Source organism: Artemia franciscana, chromosome 20 (assembly GCF_032884065.1).
Source record: "Artemia franciscana chromosome 20, ASM3288406v1, whole genome shotgun sequence".
Lineage (NCBI taxonomy): Eukaryota > Metazoa > Arthropoda > Branchiopoda > Anostraca > Artemiidae > Artemia > Artemia franciscana.
In genome coordinates, this window is record NC_088882.1 from 19301532 (window position 1) to 19319222 (window position 17691).

The 17691-nt window shown below is 35.9% G+C and overlaps 1 protein-coding gene across 3 annotated transcripts in view; it reads left to right on the top strand.

The window, feature by feature from the left end:
- LOC136039854 (GATOR complex protein Iml1-like) overlaps window positions 1-17691 on the top strand; it is a 104730-nt gene that overhangs the window by 71604 nt on the left and 15435 nt on the right. For 2 of the 3 annotated variants that reach the window (XM_065723788.1, XM_065723789.1), the window contains 4 exons: window positions 2900-3208; window positions 7840-8038; window positions 11191-11308; window positions 15196-15375. In XM_065723788.1, coding sequence (XP_065579860.1) covers window positions 2900-3208; window positions 7840-8038; window positions 11191-11308; window positions 15196-15375 — 806 coding nt within the window. The remainder of the gene's footprint in view (window positions 1-2899; window positions 3209-7839; window positions 8039-11190; window positions 11309-15195; window positions 15376-17691) is intronic. The other variant, XM_065723790.1, reaches the window with a different exon arrangement.

The following is a 17691-nucleotide window of genomic DNA, read 5'->3' on the forward strand; positions in this document are numbered from 1 at the left end:
ATGATGAACAAAATAGCTCTTTTAAGATTTTGATCGGATGCATATAGGGGAACGATAGGCTCGAGAGGTGAAATGGTTGCCCTCCATTCGCTTTTGACTCTTAAAAAGGGCTCTAGAACTTCCGACTTCCAATCAAATCCGATCCAATATTTATGCAATAACCCGTTTTATAAAAACCTTATATGTCCTGGGGCGTAACTTACAAATCCTGCCCCCCCGGGCTCCTTGGGGTTGCGTTCACCCTGAAGACATTGTTACGTGATCTTTGGACTTTTGTGAACTAAATGGGTTTTTCACAATTTCAATTGGATACAACCCCACCGTCTATAAAACCTCATATGCCATCGGGGCATAACTTACAACCTTTGCTGTTTGGGTTATGTGTGGAGGGAGGATGTTATCCTCAAAGATATAAGTTCTGGGCCTCTCAACTACGCTGAACAAAATGGCTATCTCAAAATTTGTATTGGATTTGTTTGTGAAATGATGGACATGTGGGGCTGGCTGCCCTCCTATAATTTTTTACCATTAAAAAGGGCACTAGCCTGTTCAGCTTCAAATCGAATGATCCCTTTTCGAAATTTTTACAACAACTCCTTCTACACGAAGTGCCCTGGTCTAAAATTAAAATAAATATATAATATATTGCGCCCACATTGGCTTGCCCACAACAGCCTACAGCGCAATTTGCAATAATGAGCCACTTTCGAAGTTTCTACGGCAACTCCTTCTGTGCGAAGTACCCTAATCTAAAAAAAAAAAAAAAATAATAAATACATTTGCCCACATCACTTGCTCTGCCTAGGATCCTTGGACTGTTTTTTGAACAAATGGCTATCTCAAAATTTCTATCAGGTGCATTAAAATACGACGTGTGTGAGTAGGATGTTTCCCTACCATTACTTTGACTCTTAAAAGGGAACTAGAACTCCTGATTATCAATCAAATGAGGCCCCTCCGAAGTTCATACGACCGCCCTTTCTGTAAGAACCTTACATGCCTACACGCTATAACTTATAACCCTTGGCCTGAGAGCCGTGAGGGGGGGGGGGTTGCCATCCCCAAAGACATAATTTCTGGACCTTTCAGCTAAGCTGAATAAAATGGCTATCTCTGAATTTTGATTGGATGTGTTTGGGCAAAATGATTGGCGGGGGGGATGGCGGTTACCCGCCAGTCACTTTCGACTATTAATAAGCGCACTAGCCCTTTCGATTTCCAACTAAATGAGCCCCTTTTGAAGTTCCTACGAAAACTCCTTCTATACAAAGGGTTCCGGTCCCAAAAAAAAAAGAAAAAAAATAAATACTGTGCCCACATCGCTCTTTACTTAGGCAGCCCATTGGCCCTGCCTATGCTATTTTTAGCACTACTGTGTATAAATAGCAGAAGTAATTTCTGCCAATTTTCGCTCAAAAAGTTTTGCTCTTCCCAGTACAATCAAGCTAAACATAAGTATGAAATTAATATTTTGGGTTGTTTCTGAACAAGCGGCACTGGAAAATTTGTGTCCTAGTCAGGGCTGGTGTCACTTCGGTAGTTATCAGTATGATTCTGCAAATAAGACAAAACAGTATGGATACACTTGAAAAAAAATTTCTTAATTTTTAATTCACCTTTAAAAAGAAAACTGATACGATTTTTTTTTTTAAGTTTTTTGTTTTTTTGTTAAGGCTTGCAACAGTCTCCATAAGTAAGCTTTAAGGATTCTTTCCTGGATTTAATCTGACTTGCAAATTGATCTTTGAAAATTTGATTGACTTTTGATGAGGAATGTGGCTTACCATGGAACAGCTATTTAATCTGAATTTTACTAATCGAGAGTTATTTTTTTTCTTCCTTTTAATAAGTGAAAAGGTACCATATTTATGAATAATCCTTGGCATGTAACTGTAATTATCTTTGAAGTTACCAATTTGAAACAATTTTGATCTGGAAATATAAAAAGGATTCTTTGATAAATCTTCCCTATGTAATTTCCTTTATGGTGGTAAGCCCATGCTTAATTGAACATTACCTTGCTTACCATGCTTACCTTGATTGAACCTTAATAAAGCGTACTTATTTTGGATCAGTGTCAAAGGAGAAAGAACTAGTTCATTATTTAGAAAAATTTGTCTTTTGACGAAATATTCAGTATTTATAGAAAATCGGAATCTTTAAGGGATAAATCCACTCCCTCTATCATTAACTTTGATAATAGGGGAAATGGTGACTTATCAAAGGAGATATCACGAAAATTATTTTCAACGCAAGAGCTCATTATGAGGAATTTGTCTATTCAACTGGTTAAATCGTCAATACACGAATGAAAATTGTCTACAACAATCAGTTAATTTAGTATTATTGCTCCTTGGATCATCCTAATACCAACTGGTCATCTAATTGTGATATATTGTGACAGGCAAAAATTGTAAAAGTTGGGGATTTTCTGTATTTTAAAGTATAAGCTCAGTTGGAACGGGCTATGATTTATCAGTTTCTCAGTTTTCCCCAGACGGTAGACAATTTCAAGTGGAATATGCACAGAATGCTGTCGAAAATAGTGGGACTGCAGTAACTCTTCGTGAAAAAGATGGGGTTGTGTTTGCAGTGGAAAAATTGATATATTCAAAGCTGATTGAGAAGGGTGCAAATAGGAGAATTGTCAATGTTAATCCTTTCGTTGGAATGACTGTAGCTGGATTGTTAGCTGATTATCGACAGAAAATTGAATTTGCCAAGATAGAAGCTAGCAACTATAAATCTCACTATGGCGTTAATTTCCCTCTGAAGTACCTTACTGACCGTGTTGCTTCATACATGCATGTCCATACTCTATACTCCTGGGTGGGACCATTTGGCTGTTCTCTGGCTTTTGCTTCTTATGAGCAAGATAAATCTGAACTTTTCATTGCAGATTGCTCGAGTGTCTCTTATGGTTATTGGGATTGTGCAATGGGCAAGGCCAAGCGAGCAGCCAAAACAAGATGGAAAAACTAAAAATTCAAGAACTCACTTGCTGTGAACTGGTCAAACAGGCAGCTAAAATCATTTATGTTGTACATGATAAAGTCAAGGATAAACAGTATAAACTTGAGCTTAGTTCGGTTGGCAAAGAAACGGGAGGTAAATACAAAACGCTACCCAAAGAGTTATTTGATGAAGCTGAAACATACGCCAAGCAATCCCTGGAAGAGTCCGAGTCATCAGACTCGGATCAAGAAACGTAAATGTTTCTCTGTCTTTGTTCCTGATTTTATATGATAGTTATATTCCGATTTTCTCAAAAAAAGGGAGCTTCATTTCAGAGTTCAAACTGCCAACATCTAAATAGGATACTGCTTGGACATTATTAATTCAGAAAGTTTTATGTGAAGAAATAAAACTTTTGCAATAGGGATTATAGTGACGTATAATCCCTACTTATACTTACTGACCTATATACTATTTCTATTTATTATTATTCTAATTATTAGAATTCAGAACTTGCTGGAAATTACAAATTCGAAATTGGTGAAAAATTATCTGCGTTAGCTATATCGGAGAAATTAGTTTGGAGTGTGATATTACTACTACTACTACTAATAACTCACTGCAGCACCAAGCCGCCTGAGGCCAACACAGCTACGCACGCTCCTCCTCTAACCTAATCTATTTAAAGCCTCCCTCTTTACACCCTCCCAGGAAGTTCCCATTTCCTTTAAATCTTTATTTATGACATCCTCCCAACCCAGACAAGGACGACCTGCTTTCCGTGTAGCCCCAGACGGTTGGCCAAAAAGGACAATCTTCGGTAATCTGTCATCCTTCATCCGTAGAACGTGGCCTAGCCATCTCAACCTTTCTTTCATTATAGCCCCAGAAAGCGGGATTGAACCACACTTTTCGTACAACCTACTGTTTGAAATACGGTCAGTCAGCCGGGTACCCAGAACAATCCTTAGGCAATTTCTCTGGAAAACATCTAGTAAATTTTCATCTGCTTTTCGGAGTGCCCATGCTTCAGAGCCATATTTGACCGCTGTCATCACTGTATTTGAATTTTTTAAATCGTGTTTGAAAAGTTGGGAATAAGAGGGATGAGGTAAGTCGTAAAGCTTTAGAAGTACGATATAATTAAGGCTAAGAGACACTGTGGTCTTCGGCTTACTACACCAGTAGATTGTCAATTAAAAAAGGGGGCGAAGACAATCTTAGCGAAATGTTAAAGGCACTTGAAATTTGTGAGCAACGTAACGTTGAGCTGCCAGTCTTTGTGATAGTTGAACCTGACGAAGTCCCTACCTGTCCTGGTGAGATGGCAGCGGTAATCATCAGAAAAGTTACAGAGGTTTATAATAAGCTTGACAATTTCATGAAAATTGACCCTCCTGTCCCCTCGATCGTACCTACAGTTACTGAAACAAATCACTCATATGTCGTGGTACTCAAGAATTTGTCCTCTGCCCTCACAAAGTCAGATGTGAGGAAAGACTCTTTGCAAAAAAATATGGTAGAGAGTGCTCTAAAATTGCCGAAGTTCAGCCTGGAAAAGATAATTGGCAAGTCATTACAGGTAGCAAGGCCGATGCAGAAACTCTTGTCGGGGCCTTTCAGAATGGTGACAAATCTCTTTCTGTAACAATCAGGAGCCCCTCTCACCTCGGTATTGCTCGATTTGTTCCCAGCAATATAAATGACGATGAACTTTGCGTACTGATTCCGTGATGTGTCAGTTGAAAAAAAATTGCTCATATCGCCCTTCCGGTGAGATGTTTCTAGTGTCAAGCTTACGGGCATATATCTAGCTGCTTTGAAAATGAGGGTATTTGCGGAGTCTGAGGTGACCACGGTCATTAGAGCTCCAAAACATCTCCTTATCAAAGGCCTAAGAAATGTGCATTGTGCAAATCACAGGATCATCCATGTTACAGCTTCAAATGTCCAGTCGCCCAAGGACTTTTCAGTAAAGTTAAGTCAGCAGCTCAAGGCTCAAGCTCAAGCCTGAAGTCTCTTATTACGGAATATCAATGGTGAAGTCGTTGACAAAGTCCTCTCTGAACTTTTAAGCACAAATGATATAATTTTTCTGCAAGAATATTTCTTATCTGATGAAAGGAACAATCTACTCTGGATTTCACAGAATTCTTATCTCTTATGCCACCCAGCTAAGTCACCCAGTCACCTAAGTCACCAGCTAAGTCACCCCTTGAGTCGAATGAGTATATCATGGCTGCTGAATTTTCTTACCTAATCTGTATTAACGTTTACCTGCCAACTAATTACCGCTCTTTGCAATCAGAGAATAAGTTCATAAACGCTTGCAAAAGGCTAGAGAGTTTTGTCAGGAGAGTTTCAAAGCGCCCAAATACTTGAGTTTTGATCGCAGGAGACTTTAATTGTGACTTAACAGATAGTTCATCGCCAAGAACCCAACTCCGTCTGAATTCTCTCCCCGCTTCCTACTCAATTGCTGCCAAAACAGAAACTTTCACGTTTATAGGTGTCCTGTCAGTGATTTCTAACCTTGATCATTTTGTTGCATCCTTCCCCTGTGAAACTGTCGAGGTAATTAGTGATGGCTTTTATTCGGATCTACTTCCTATAAATGTGAAAATAAATGCTTCGTTTAATGCCTCTAAAGAGCGAGATGTAAAAATGGTTTTACATAAAAAAAAAAAAAAACTGGAAAAAAGCTAACCGCGAGGGGCTTTGTTTTGAACGCGACAGAATATTAAATAGAATAAAAGTGCCCTTTCATTTGTTGTGCACACACTCGGGTCTTAGGGAAAAAGAAATAGCCATTGGACTTACCACCTATCTTGCAGAAATTAACCATGCTTTAAAGTGTGCTGAAGCTTCAGCTGTCCCGTGCAAGCGTGTTAGGAAAGGCTCTCAAGTTCAGGGCTGGTCAAAAAACCCTTCCCTTATGTCTGCGTACGAGTCTTCTAAAATTTGGCGGAATATTTGGAGGGATCGCGGCAGGCTGAAGTCTTAGACTGTTGATGGTTTGCGGCTACGTTCTAAATGTTATTTTGCTAAAATGTTAAGAAAACATAAGGCTGATCTTATTGAGAAAAACGCTCATAAGATTGCAGAGAACCCTTCGAAGCCCTGGAAAAAATTTGAACGCACTTGTGAATACATTATTGCAAATGATATTCCTGAGCCTGAGTGGATAAACTATTATAAGCATGAGTTTTCTTCTCCTGATCCTGTTCTTGAATCAAAATTTGAAAAAGAACTTAAGTGCTTGTCTGAAAAAACACAAAGCTTTGATATTTATAATTAAGCCAAGTAATATATCGTTTTATTGTAAAAAACTAAAGAAAAGAAACTCCGCGGGGAGTTGATGGAATTACTTCGTTCTAAATTATTTTGATTATGCAAGTGCTTTTTTTGAACTATTTATCTTTTCAAATGTTCATTGAAAAAAAAGTTGTTCCTTATCAATTTACAATTTGTCAAATAACCCCTATCCCAAAAAAGGCAAAAAGGATTTTACAAGGTGTAATTCGTTCCGACCAATAACAGTTTCTTGTGCTATTTTTAAATTATTTGAGTCTGTTATTTCGGATGAAATTGTTTCTAAATGTTATGTCCCACCCCACCAGTTATGTTACCAAAAGGGTCTTAGCCGGGAGCATGTGCCTTTTTGCTTTAATGAATGTTCTTTCTGATGAAGAAAGAAGTAGATCCCATATTATCCTTCTGGCTTAAGATATTGCTCGTGCTTTCGACTCTTGTATTTTTTCCCAAGTTTTACTGAAGCGCATAAAAGAGGGGTGAATTTTGTATAACAAAATCCCTTCTGTATTTGTACCATCACCTTAAGGCGAAGTTAAAGGGAGGATCTTCCCTTTTTGATATTTTGAATGGAGTCCGTCAAGGTGGCCTTACCTCACCGTCTTTATTTAATAACTCTGTTTTACATGGCCAAAATTCTGTTAATTTTTGTTTTATTTACCGGGATTTATTCTGTCATTAAAGACACTTGCGGATGACGTTTTGAATTTAAGCCGTACTTTTAGTGGATGTGGAAACGCGTTTCATAAGTTTTATAATGAATATAAAGATATTGGGCTTTCTTTCAATGCAGAAAAAAAAACTGCTGTTGCAGCTTTCAATTTTAAAGAGAAAAACGGCCCTACTGTTTTATCTTCAGCTAATGCTCAAGTCCCCCTTTCTCAAAAACTAGTTTACCTTGGAATACCTATTAGAGAATATATGAAAGAAACTGTAAAATTGTTCCTTGAAAATTTGAAGAAAAAACTGAGAACTGCTTATGCTTCAATTATATCTAATATTAAACAGATAGATAAATTAAAACTTGCAAAATTTATAGTAGCCTGGTTGTACCTCATCTCCTTTCTCTTTGTCCAGTTTGGCAGTTTTTTAGTGAACCTCAGAAACTATCTATTCGTAGAGTATTTTTTCGTTATGCTAAATTCCTTCTCAGTTACCCTCTTTGGACCAGAAATAGTTACTTAATGAATAAATTCAATCTAGTTTTCCGCCTAGCTCTGCCTAGTTTCGCATGTGTATTATTGATAAAACGCTACATGATTTCCGCTCTTCTATGTCGATAGTATCTCATCCTTGGCCTGCATTATTTATGTGATTGTCTCTTGGTGTTGATTTGATTTGTATTTATTTATAGTTTATCTATTTTTTTATTACTCCATCTTAAGGGCGTTTCGCCCTCTTTTTGTTAAAGATGGGCTATAAATAAATTGAATTGAATTATGATTGAACCCTTAACCTTGTAATTAATACTGCTCCAACATTCTCCAAAGGGGAAAAAATCTAATATAGTATTTTTGTACAGATGTTCCATACATTCGTTACGATTTTAATAGTTTGCTGTCTTAATTACAGGCCTTCGAGCGAGCCCCCAAAGAAGATAACTGCAGATTCGCCTCTATCAGAAGTTGCGGACATACTCAAGTGTTCGTTGCCATTTTTGGAAAAATTTGAAGATTTACTCCCACCTACTACGTTTTTAAGCTATGAAGCCATACATTATTTAGTTGAAGATCATGGTTTATCTAGAGCCTGTGCTGGGGAACTCTTGCAGGTATATCAGCTATTACTGATTTCACTTGAAAATATGACTTCGACTGTTATTTATTCGACTTGAAGACTTGAAAATACTTGGGAAGCTATGAAGTCATACGTTATTTAGTTAAAAGATCATGGTTTATATAAGACCTGTGCTGAGGAAATCTTGTAGGCATTTCAGCTGTTAATGATCTCACTTGAAAACATGATTTCGGCTATTATTAATACGACTTGGAGACTTGAAAACACTTGGAAAGCTATGAAGTCATACGTTCTTTAGTTGAAGATCATGGTTTATATAAGACCTGTGCTGGGCAAATCTTGTAGGTATTTCAGCTATTACTGATGTCACTTGAAAATATAACTTTGACTATTATTAATTCGACTTGAAGACTTGAAAACACTCTGAACAAACATTAATAAGTTTTACTTTTGAAATGAGCTATGGATGCGAAGGTTATGTTAATTTCAGAATACTAACCTTCCTCCTTATCCAACCATGTCATGGTGACAATAACAGGAATAGCTTCTTGAACGAACAATAAGTACGGAGCAACTAATGCTAACAGTAACCGAAAATCTAAAACGAAAGAATTCGGGTAGCTATATATAGATCAATAGAATTTGATTTTTATGGCACTTGGTATTAACCAAGTGACATATAGCAGTCGCCAATTCTGTCGGTCTGTCGGTCTGTCTGTCGGTCTGTCTGTCGGTCTGTCTGTCGGTCTGTCTGTCGGTCCCGGTTTTGCTACTTTAGGCACTTCCAGGTAAGCTAGGACGATGAAATTTGGCAAGCGTATCAGGGACCGGACCAGATTAAATTAGAAATAGTCGTTTTCCCGATTTGACCATCTGGGGGGGAGTGGGGGCCCGGTTAATTCGCAAAAAATAGAAAAAATGAAGTATTTTTAACTTATCAGCGGGTATTTGGATCTTAATGAAATTTGATGTTTGGAATGGTATTGTGTCTTAGAGCTCTTATTTTTAATCCCGACCGGATCTGATGACATTGGGGGGAGTTGGAGGGGGAAAACCTAAAGTCCCGGTTTTGCTACTTTAGGCACTTCCAGGTAAGCTAGGACGATGAAATTTGGCAAGCGTATCAGGGACCGGACCAGATTAAATTAGAAATAGTCGTTTTCCCGATTTGACCATCTGGGGGGGGGGGAGAAGGGGCCGGTTAATTCGGAAAAATAGAAAAAATGAAGTATTTTTAACTTATGAGCGGGTGATTGGATCTTAATGAAATTTGATGTTTGGAATGATATTGTGTCTCAGAGCTCTTATTTTAAATCCCGACTGGGTCTGATGACATTGGGGGGAGTTGGAGGGGGGAAACCTAAAATCTTGGAAAACACTTAGAGTAGAGGGATCGGGATGAAACTTGATGGGAAAAATAAGCGCAAGTCCCAGATACATGATTGACATAATCGGAACTTATTTGCTCTCTTTGGGGTAGTTGGGAGGGGGGGAGTAAGTCTTAAAAATTAGAAAAATGAGGTATTTTCAACTTACGAACGGGTGATCGGATCTCAATGAAATTTGATGTTTAGAAGGATATCGTGTCTTAGAGCTCTTATTTTAAATCCCGACCGGATCTGGTGATGGGGGCGGGGAGTTGGGAGGGGGAAACCTAAAACTTGGAAAACACTTAGAGTGGAGGGATCGGGATGAAACATGGTGGGAAAAATAAACACAAGTCCTAGATAGATGATTGACATAAACGGAACGGATCCGCTCTCTTTTGGGTAGTTGGGGGGGGGGTTAATTCTGAAAAATTAGAAAAAATGAGGTATTTTTAACTTACGAATGGGTGATTGGATCTCCATGAAATTTGATTTTTAGAAGGATATCGTGGCTCAAAGCTCTTATTTTAAATCCTGACCGGATCTGGTGACATTGGGGGAAGTTTGGGGTGGGGAGACCTAAAATGATGGGAAACCCTTAGATTGGAAGGATTGGGATGAAACTTGGTTGGAAAAATAAGCAAAAGTCTTGCATACGTAATTTACATAATTGGAACGGATCCGCTCAATTGCGGGGGGGGGGGGGGTAATTCTGAAAAATAAGAAAAATAACGTATTTTTAACTTACGAAGGAGTGATCGGATCTTCATGAAACTTCATATTTAGAAGGACCTCGTAACTCTGATATCTTATTTTAAATCTCAACCGGATCAAACGTAATTGGGGGGGGGACAGTTGGGGGGACCGGAAATCTTAGAAAATACTTAAAGCGGTGAGATCAGGATGAAACTGGATGGGAAGAATAGAAACCTGTCTAAGATACGTGACTGACATAACTGGACCGGATCTGCTCTCTTTGGTGGAATTGGGAGGGGGGAGGTAATTTTGAAAATTGAGGTATTTGTAACTTACGAAAGGGTGACCAGATCTTAATGAAATTTGATATTTAGAAGGATCTTGTGCTATAAAGTTTAACTTTAGGTTCTGACCTTCTCACAAGTGCCAAATGAGCTCTTGGCTCTTGGCTCTTCCGACCTCGTCCAAATGAGCTCTTGGCTCTTCCGACCTCGTACCATATGAGCTCTCGGCTCTTCCGACCTCGTCACAAGTGCCATATGAGCTCTTAGCTCTTGTTATAATCTAGATGTGTAGAATTTATTAAGTTCAAAGTTTTATCTCAAAAATAATGACTATAAAAAATTTTATATTCAAAGAAATAGAAAAACACAATCCTAAAAAGGGGTGTGTAAAACCTACAGATTTACCCAATTATGAGGATCTTCTTTTGAAGAATTTTCTTTGAAAATTAAACTTTGTTCTGAATAAAAAATCTATATTATGTACCGCTGGTTTGAATCACTAGTGTTTCAAATGTAAGCCTATGTTGTTGTATATAAGTTAGGAGAGAGGCGACTCTTTGGGATGGTATAATTTATATTTTATACTTTTAATTCTTTGCTTATTTGAAGCGTAGATTTGACTACGTTGTGGTATTGAAAGCCTTTGTGAAAAGTTTTGTTTTCTTTCTTTTTTTGATCATTTTTCGCTTGCTAGTGAAGAAACTTGAATTGGAATGGCCCCATTAGCGCATGATATGTATTTTAAATCATCCATATATAGCATTTTTGAAAGATTCATTCCACGTCTTTTATCGTAAATTACTTTCTATCTTGTTAAAAAAAAATGTTAATAATTTTAGAAACTGCTGAGTGAAGGATATATTATCCATGCTTCTGGCTCAAAAACCGTGCTGCATTTTGTGCCTGGATTTCATTTATACTGCTTCAGTAAAATTAGTAGTCCGGCTCGAGGTAAAGGTAAGCCAGCTTGTGCCCGTTTGCTCTCTCTTTCTTTTCATCTCTGACTCTTTTCTTCCCTATCTCTCTTCATCTTTCTCTCTCTTCATCTTTCTCTCTCTTTATCTTTCTCTCTCCATCTTTTCCTCTTTCCATCTTTTCCTCTCTCCATCTTTCTCTCATCTTTTTCTTCGTCTTTCTCTCTCTCCATATTTCCCTCATCATCTTTCTATCTCTCCCATCTTTTCCTCTTTCCATCTTTTCCTCTTTCCATCCTTTCTTCTCTCCACCTTTTCGTCTATTCATCTTTTTCTATCTCCATCTTTTCCATCTTTCCTCTCTTCATCTTCCTCTCATCTTTCTCTTCATCATTCTCTCTCTTCATCGTTTCCTCTCTCCATCTTTTACTCCTTCCATCTTTTCTTTTTTCGTCTTTTCCTCTTTCCATCTTTCCCTCTTTACATCTTTTCCTCTTTGCATCGTTTCCTCTTTCCATCTTTTCCTCTCTCCGTCTTTTCCTCTCTCCGTCTTTTCCTCTTTATATCTTTTCATCTTTCCATCTTTTCCTCTCTCTCTTTCTCCCTCTCTCTTTTCCTCTCTCTCTCTCTCTCTCTCCTGTTTTTTCTCTGTCTCAAACCCTCTAAAAGGATGGGTTCTCAAAAAGAGAAGTCTTTTTATGTTTATCAAAATTTGAAAAAAAAATGTTTTTTAAGGTTACATGACAAAAAGCTGGGCTTAGAATAAGTCCATTTGTGACTTTCAATTTAAGTAGTCAAATGATCATCTTCAGAAATAATTAGTAGTGCAGTGTTACCGTCCTAAATAAAAACAACAAAAGCTTATATTTCATGTTTATTTTTCACCAAAACTGGTATTTCAGGATTTTGGAGTTTGTTGATAACAAACCTGAGGCTCATTTTCCAGTATAAAAGTTTAAAATCTAGCTTTACTAGTAGAGTACGGCACTGGTTTTTATCTTCGTTTTCATACTTCTAAATTTATTCCTTTCAAATGAATGTTAACTATTATTTGTAAACGTTGTTAACAAAAATTATCAATTTTTAAGTGCCAAGGACAGTTAAAATTAAACCTGACTTTCTGAATTGGTTACTTGAAAAATCACATTACCTTATGTGTCTTGAAAAAAAATTAAGCAAATTTCGGGGCTTTAGTTTTTAAGAAAAAGACCTCCATATGCGATTAAGGAGATTTGTATCGAATTTTAAGAAAGGAAACGTAGGTCACAAACTGGCAAATAATGATTTAAAATGATATTGCGCTAAACGAGTCATGTTACAAATCGAAAATGGCTGAGACTTTCAGGAATGAATATCAATATATAACAGGACTTCTTAAACTTTTTTCATTCACGACCCCGTTCATGATAGGGAGCTTCCTATTGACCCCATAAAAATATAAAAGAAGGACAAATAAATGTTTTTTGATGACTTAGCTATTAGGTAAAAATATGCATATACATATGGAAATACGAAGCTTTAGAATTCGTTTAGAAACATACAAAAATCTAAAATAAAAATTCCGCAAAAAGTTGAAAAATTGTCTTTATTATACTTACAAAAATTGTGAGCTCTATTTTTCATCAAATTAGCATTTTTTTGCAATAACATAAACAAAAGAAAATTCTCGCCGTCTTAGTTTGATCGAATATATTCGAACGCAGTCTGTGAGTGGTTCAGATTAAATTAAAATGAAAGGAAAAACTTCAGTGAGATGGGCCTGCTTGTTTTTTATTGCATAACAAATTAAATCTTGGTGAAATGTTTGACACTGCTGGACATAAGACCTCATCAACATTTTCTAGCGATGAACAATGAACGAAAGGAGAGAATATAAAAGAAAGATAGATAAATATCTTTTGATGATTTATTTATTAGATATATATATATATATATATATATATATATATATATATATATATATATATATATATATATATATACATATATATATGAAGACATATAGTTTTAGAATTTGTTCAGAAACATACAAAAATATAAAATTAAAAATTTCATTGCAAGTAGTATAGTTACAATCAATATACGTCCTACTTTTCATCTAAATTGTATTTTTCGCAATAAAAAAATTAGCTAGATTACAATAAAATTAGAGAAGATTTAAGCCGGCGAGTAAATTCAAGAATTTTCTGGCCAGTGTCCATCAAAACAAGACAGTCGAGTGGGAAATAAGCCAATATAGTAACACTGAGATGAGTGTCAATGGTATAAAATCCTGTATTTAAATATTTAAGTTTAGAATCTCTCGCAACCCCAGAATTTCGCTACGTTACCCCATTTGTGGTCGCGACCCATAGTTTAAGAAGGCCTGATATATAATAAACCATCAATCTTCATTTCTATTGGTCTTTTCAGTGATCTTGGTTATTGAGGGGATTTTCTTCATTAATAGTTTTTGTTGTTGATGTTAAAACAAATAAATACACACATATCAAAAAAGCCCAAATGACGATCCGGTCTTCAGAAGTTATTGGGACATTAGTTCCACTTTTTTGCGGTAAATCGGTTTAATCTTTGCTGGATTATTTATTGTAATTGCTGTTCGTTGTCTCTTATTTGGGTTCAAATGTTCATTCGAACATCTATAGAGATTAATGTTCGTTTTACACTTCAGCTATCATTTGACGTTGTTTCTGCTAGTCTTTGACTTAATGTAGCTTTTTGCTTTTCTTTGAAAAACTCCTTTTGTTGACAATATTTTTTTTAATTATTTCATATAAGGTAATTTCTGTTTTTTTTTTTTAGTGCTAAGTTTGTTCTTTTCTTTATTTAAGAATTTTTATTTTTTTAATTGATTAAAATAAAAAAACTAGGCAAATACACCTATTGTGCTCATTTGCCATAAGCTGATCTTTTATTTTTAAGTAAATGTACGGTGAAACACAAAGATAAATAGTATTTATGGCTTTATTTAGGTTATTATAAAAATAACTTCAAGAATTTGCGTGGTAGGGCTGTATTTTTTTTTTTTTTTTTTTTTTTTTTTTTTTTTTTTTTTTTTTTTATACTTAGAGAGGTGTCCATCTTGTTCTTTTCGCACGGATTTGATTTCGTACTTGTATGTATTAATCTTATACAGCATTTGACGCGTTTTGTACCTTTTTAATGAATCTTTTTTTTTTTAATACCCCAATTCTTGGGCGAAATAGTTGATTTTAAACACGTTGCATTTCCAGTATAGTTGTAAGAACAATTTAAAGAAATGCGCTTTCTGATAGACTTTTTTTACGTTTTATAAGTGGTTTAGACGTGGATTTGTTTCTTCTGTTAAACAAACATCAGAGAAAATGGGCTGATAAGACACATGCCTGACTCAACAGTTTGTACCAATTATCAATCATCTACTAAAGTTGTCCAAGATTTTTTTTTGATTTTTTTTTTTGTTTACTCATGTGGTTCGACAAGAAGTATATCTTAAATTACATTTTGTTACGGATTTATTTTATTTTATTTTTTAAATTTCGTTTGGAATGGAATTTATTTCTATCAAATTAAGCGTGCAATGGTTATTTTTGGGAATATCCTTAATAACTTGAATAATTAGGACTGCGTTCTGTAGTTAAACAGTGCAAAAAAAAAAGAAAAATTTGAAGTAACTGAGATTCGGTAATATATTTTTCGATGCTATTTGTAATGATGTAGATTGAAAAGTTAATAAAAAAAAACAACATAAATTAAGGATTTTTATCAATTCATATGTTTTTTTCGTTTTAATTGTTCGCATAAGAGCAAATAAACATATTCTTTGCGCTCCCTATTTCAGCTTAAAGATCTCCAAAGATGAATGCTTCTTTAGACATATTTCCATGCCATAGCTAGCTATTTATTGAATATCTAGGTGACATTTTTGTTAAATCATATTTTATATTTCAGAAGAGGCAATAGGAACTGGGATGGCCGGTGATTATCCCGCCTTTGAGGAGGAATTCGTTGAGGTTAATTATGATCGATATTTTGAAAATGATTTGTGCCAACTTATAAATTGTTTTAAGGCTGACGATGAAGAAATCTTAATTGACGCTTCCAAAAAATACAGAAATGATCTACACAAATGTAAGTTTTCCCACTTATGATCTGATCTGAGTGTTAATGTATGTGTATTTTATTCATACCAACAAATTAAAATTACTTGAAACTTACATAAAACCTGACAAGCCAACAATTATTATGCTAATGCGTCAATTCGAAAATTAGATAATACATAGAGTGTTGTCGCGTGCTGAGGGTCAGACACTACTGCTACTTTGTATATATGAGAAAGAACTCTCAGTAAGATTTCCGAGGGGGTAAAAGTTACCCTCTTACAAATTCGTTTTCAGGTTTTAACGGTCATGTTTGAGGAGATTGTAGCCCTCCCTACATTTTGGAGCTAACCTGGGAATGGGATAAAAAAACAAACAATAATTAAATTACATAAGCAAGCTTTTCTGAATGAAAGCTAAGACTAACATTAAAACTAAAATCGAACAAAAAATACTATACAGTACTTATACAATATACAATAAACATCCCTTCTATAAAGAACCCTAGCCCCAATTCACCTAAGTCTCGTAAAGTGGTAGATTGTAGGTAGAATTGTAGGTAGAATGTAGGTAGAAAAGTAGGTAAAATGGGGTGTCGAAGATCATAGGAAACCTGAGATTACCTGAAAGTTAAATTGATTGGTTTAAATGGTTTATAAACTCAAAAAGAACTTAAAAGTAAAATATAAAACATTTCGAAAGAAAATTAACATGTACGGAAGCTGTGAAATCTAAGGATAGCCCATATCCATACTTGTTTAGTGGTCTGAGGATATGGAAGAGCGGGTGTTGTCAATGTTCTCCTGGCTTCACAAAAGCTTTGTGCATATTTCAATGTAACTCTTGGATTTTCACTGATTTTCTATAGATGAATGTTTGAAACTTCGTGAAATTGAGCCTAAATTAAAGGAAAAATTAATTTTGTAAGTAAGTATTTGCGTTAAACTTTGAAGGTTTAAAATTTGACATTTGATTGGAAGCTGCGAAACTTCGTCCTCGGATCCTTTGCTCGGGTATTAGTAGCCTTTACCATATGTTTGTCTGGGGGGAGGGGGCTAAGGGATGTATATTACATAAGATGAAAAAAAAACTATAATAGACGCACATTCTTGAGCTTAAATTAACTTAAATCGCTAATGTATTAAAAACATTCGAAACAAGACGTAACGATAGCATATACAAATGAAATTAGTCGTAGCCAATATTTCTGTTGTAGCCTTAGCCAACGGTGATACATAGAGAGAAAGTGGACTTCGATCTGAGGACTACGCTAATCTTACTAGAAATCCGTATATGTCATTAGAGAGCTACAGATTCAGTTTAGAGTGTAAACAAATCAAACATTTTTTGTGCTCCTGGCTTTTTTCTCCCCATTTCTGTGGGTAAAAAATGAAAAGAACTGAGGATGCATCTCGATTTTGGGGATGTTTTGCCTGTAGGAATTTATACCTCCAGCCAATTCCACTAGAAATTAAGTGCGTAACTTAGTACTTTTAAAAACTTGGAATACTCAGGAAAATATTTTCGGTTTATCTGGTCGATGCCATGTAATCCCGAGAAAATAAATTAAAGGTTTAATACTATCTGAATTTCTAGTTTAACTCAACATAATCAAATTATAACCTTGATAATCAAAGCAATTAACTATAATTACTTCACTGGGTGTATTAACGCATAGTTGTAAAATTGTTTTCTAAGTGTGGGTAGCGTTTGCTTTTTTTATGGCACTTGGTATTAAACAAGTGACATGTAGCGATCGTAAATTCTGTCGCCCTGTCTGTCGGTCTGTCCCGGTTTCGCTACTTTAGGCACTTCCAGATAAGCTATGACGATGAAATTTGGCAGGCATATCAGGGACCGGACCAGATTAAATTATAAATAGTCGTTTTCCCGATTTGACCATCTGGGGGGGGGGGTAGTTTGGAAAAAATAGAAAAAATGGAGTATTTATAACTAACGAACGGGTGATGGGATCTTAATGAAATATTATTTTTGGAAGGCTATTATGTCTCAGAGGTATTATTTCAAATCCTGACCAGATCCGGTGACATTGGGGGAGGTGGAGGGGGCGAACCTAAAACTTTGGAAAACGCTTAGAGTGGAGGGATCGGGGTGAAACTGGGTGGGAAAAATAAGCATACGTCCTAGAAACGTGATTGACATAACGGATCGGTACGGATTCGCTCTCTTTGGGTAGTTGGGGGGGGGGTCAATTCTGAAAAATTAGAAAAATTGAGGTATTTTTAACTTGCGAACGGGCGATCGGATCTCAATGAAACTTGATATTTAGAAGGATATTGTATCCCAAAACTCTCATTTTAAATGCCGACCGGATCTGGTGACATTA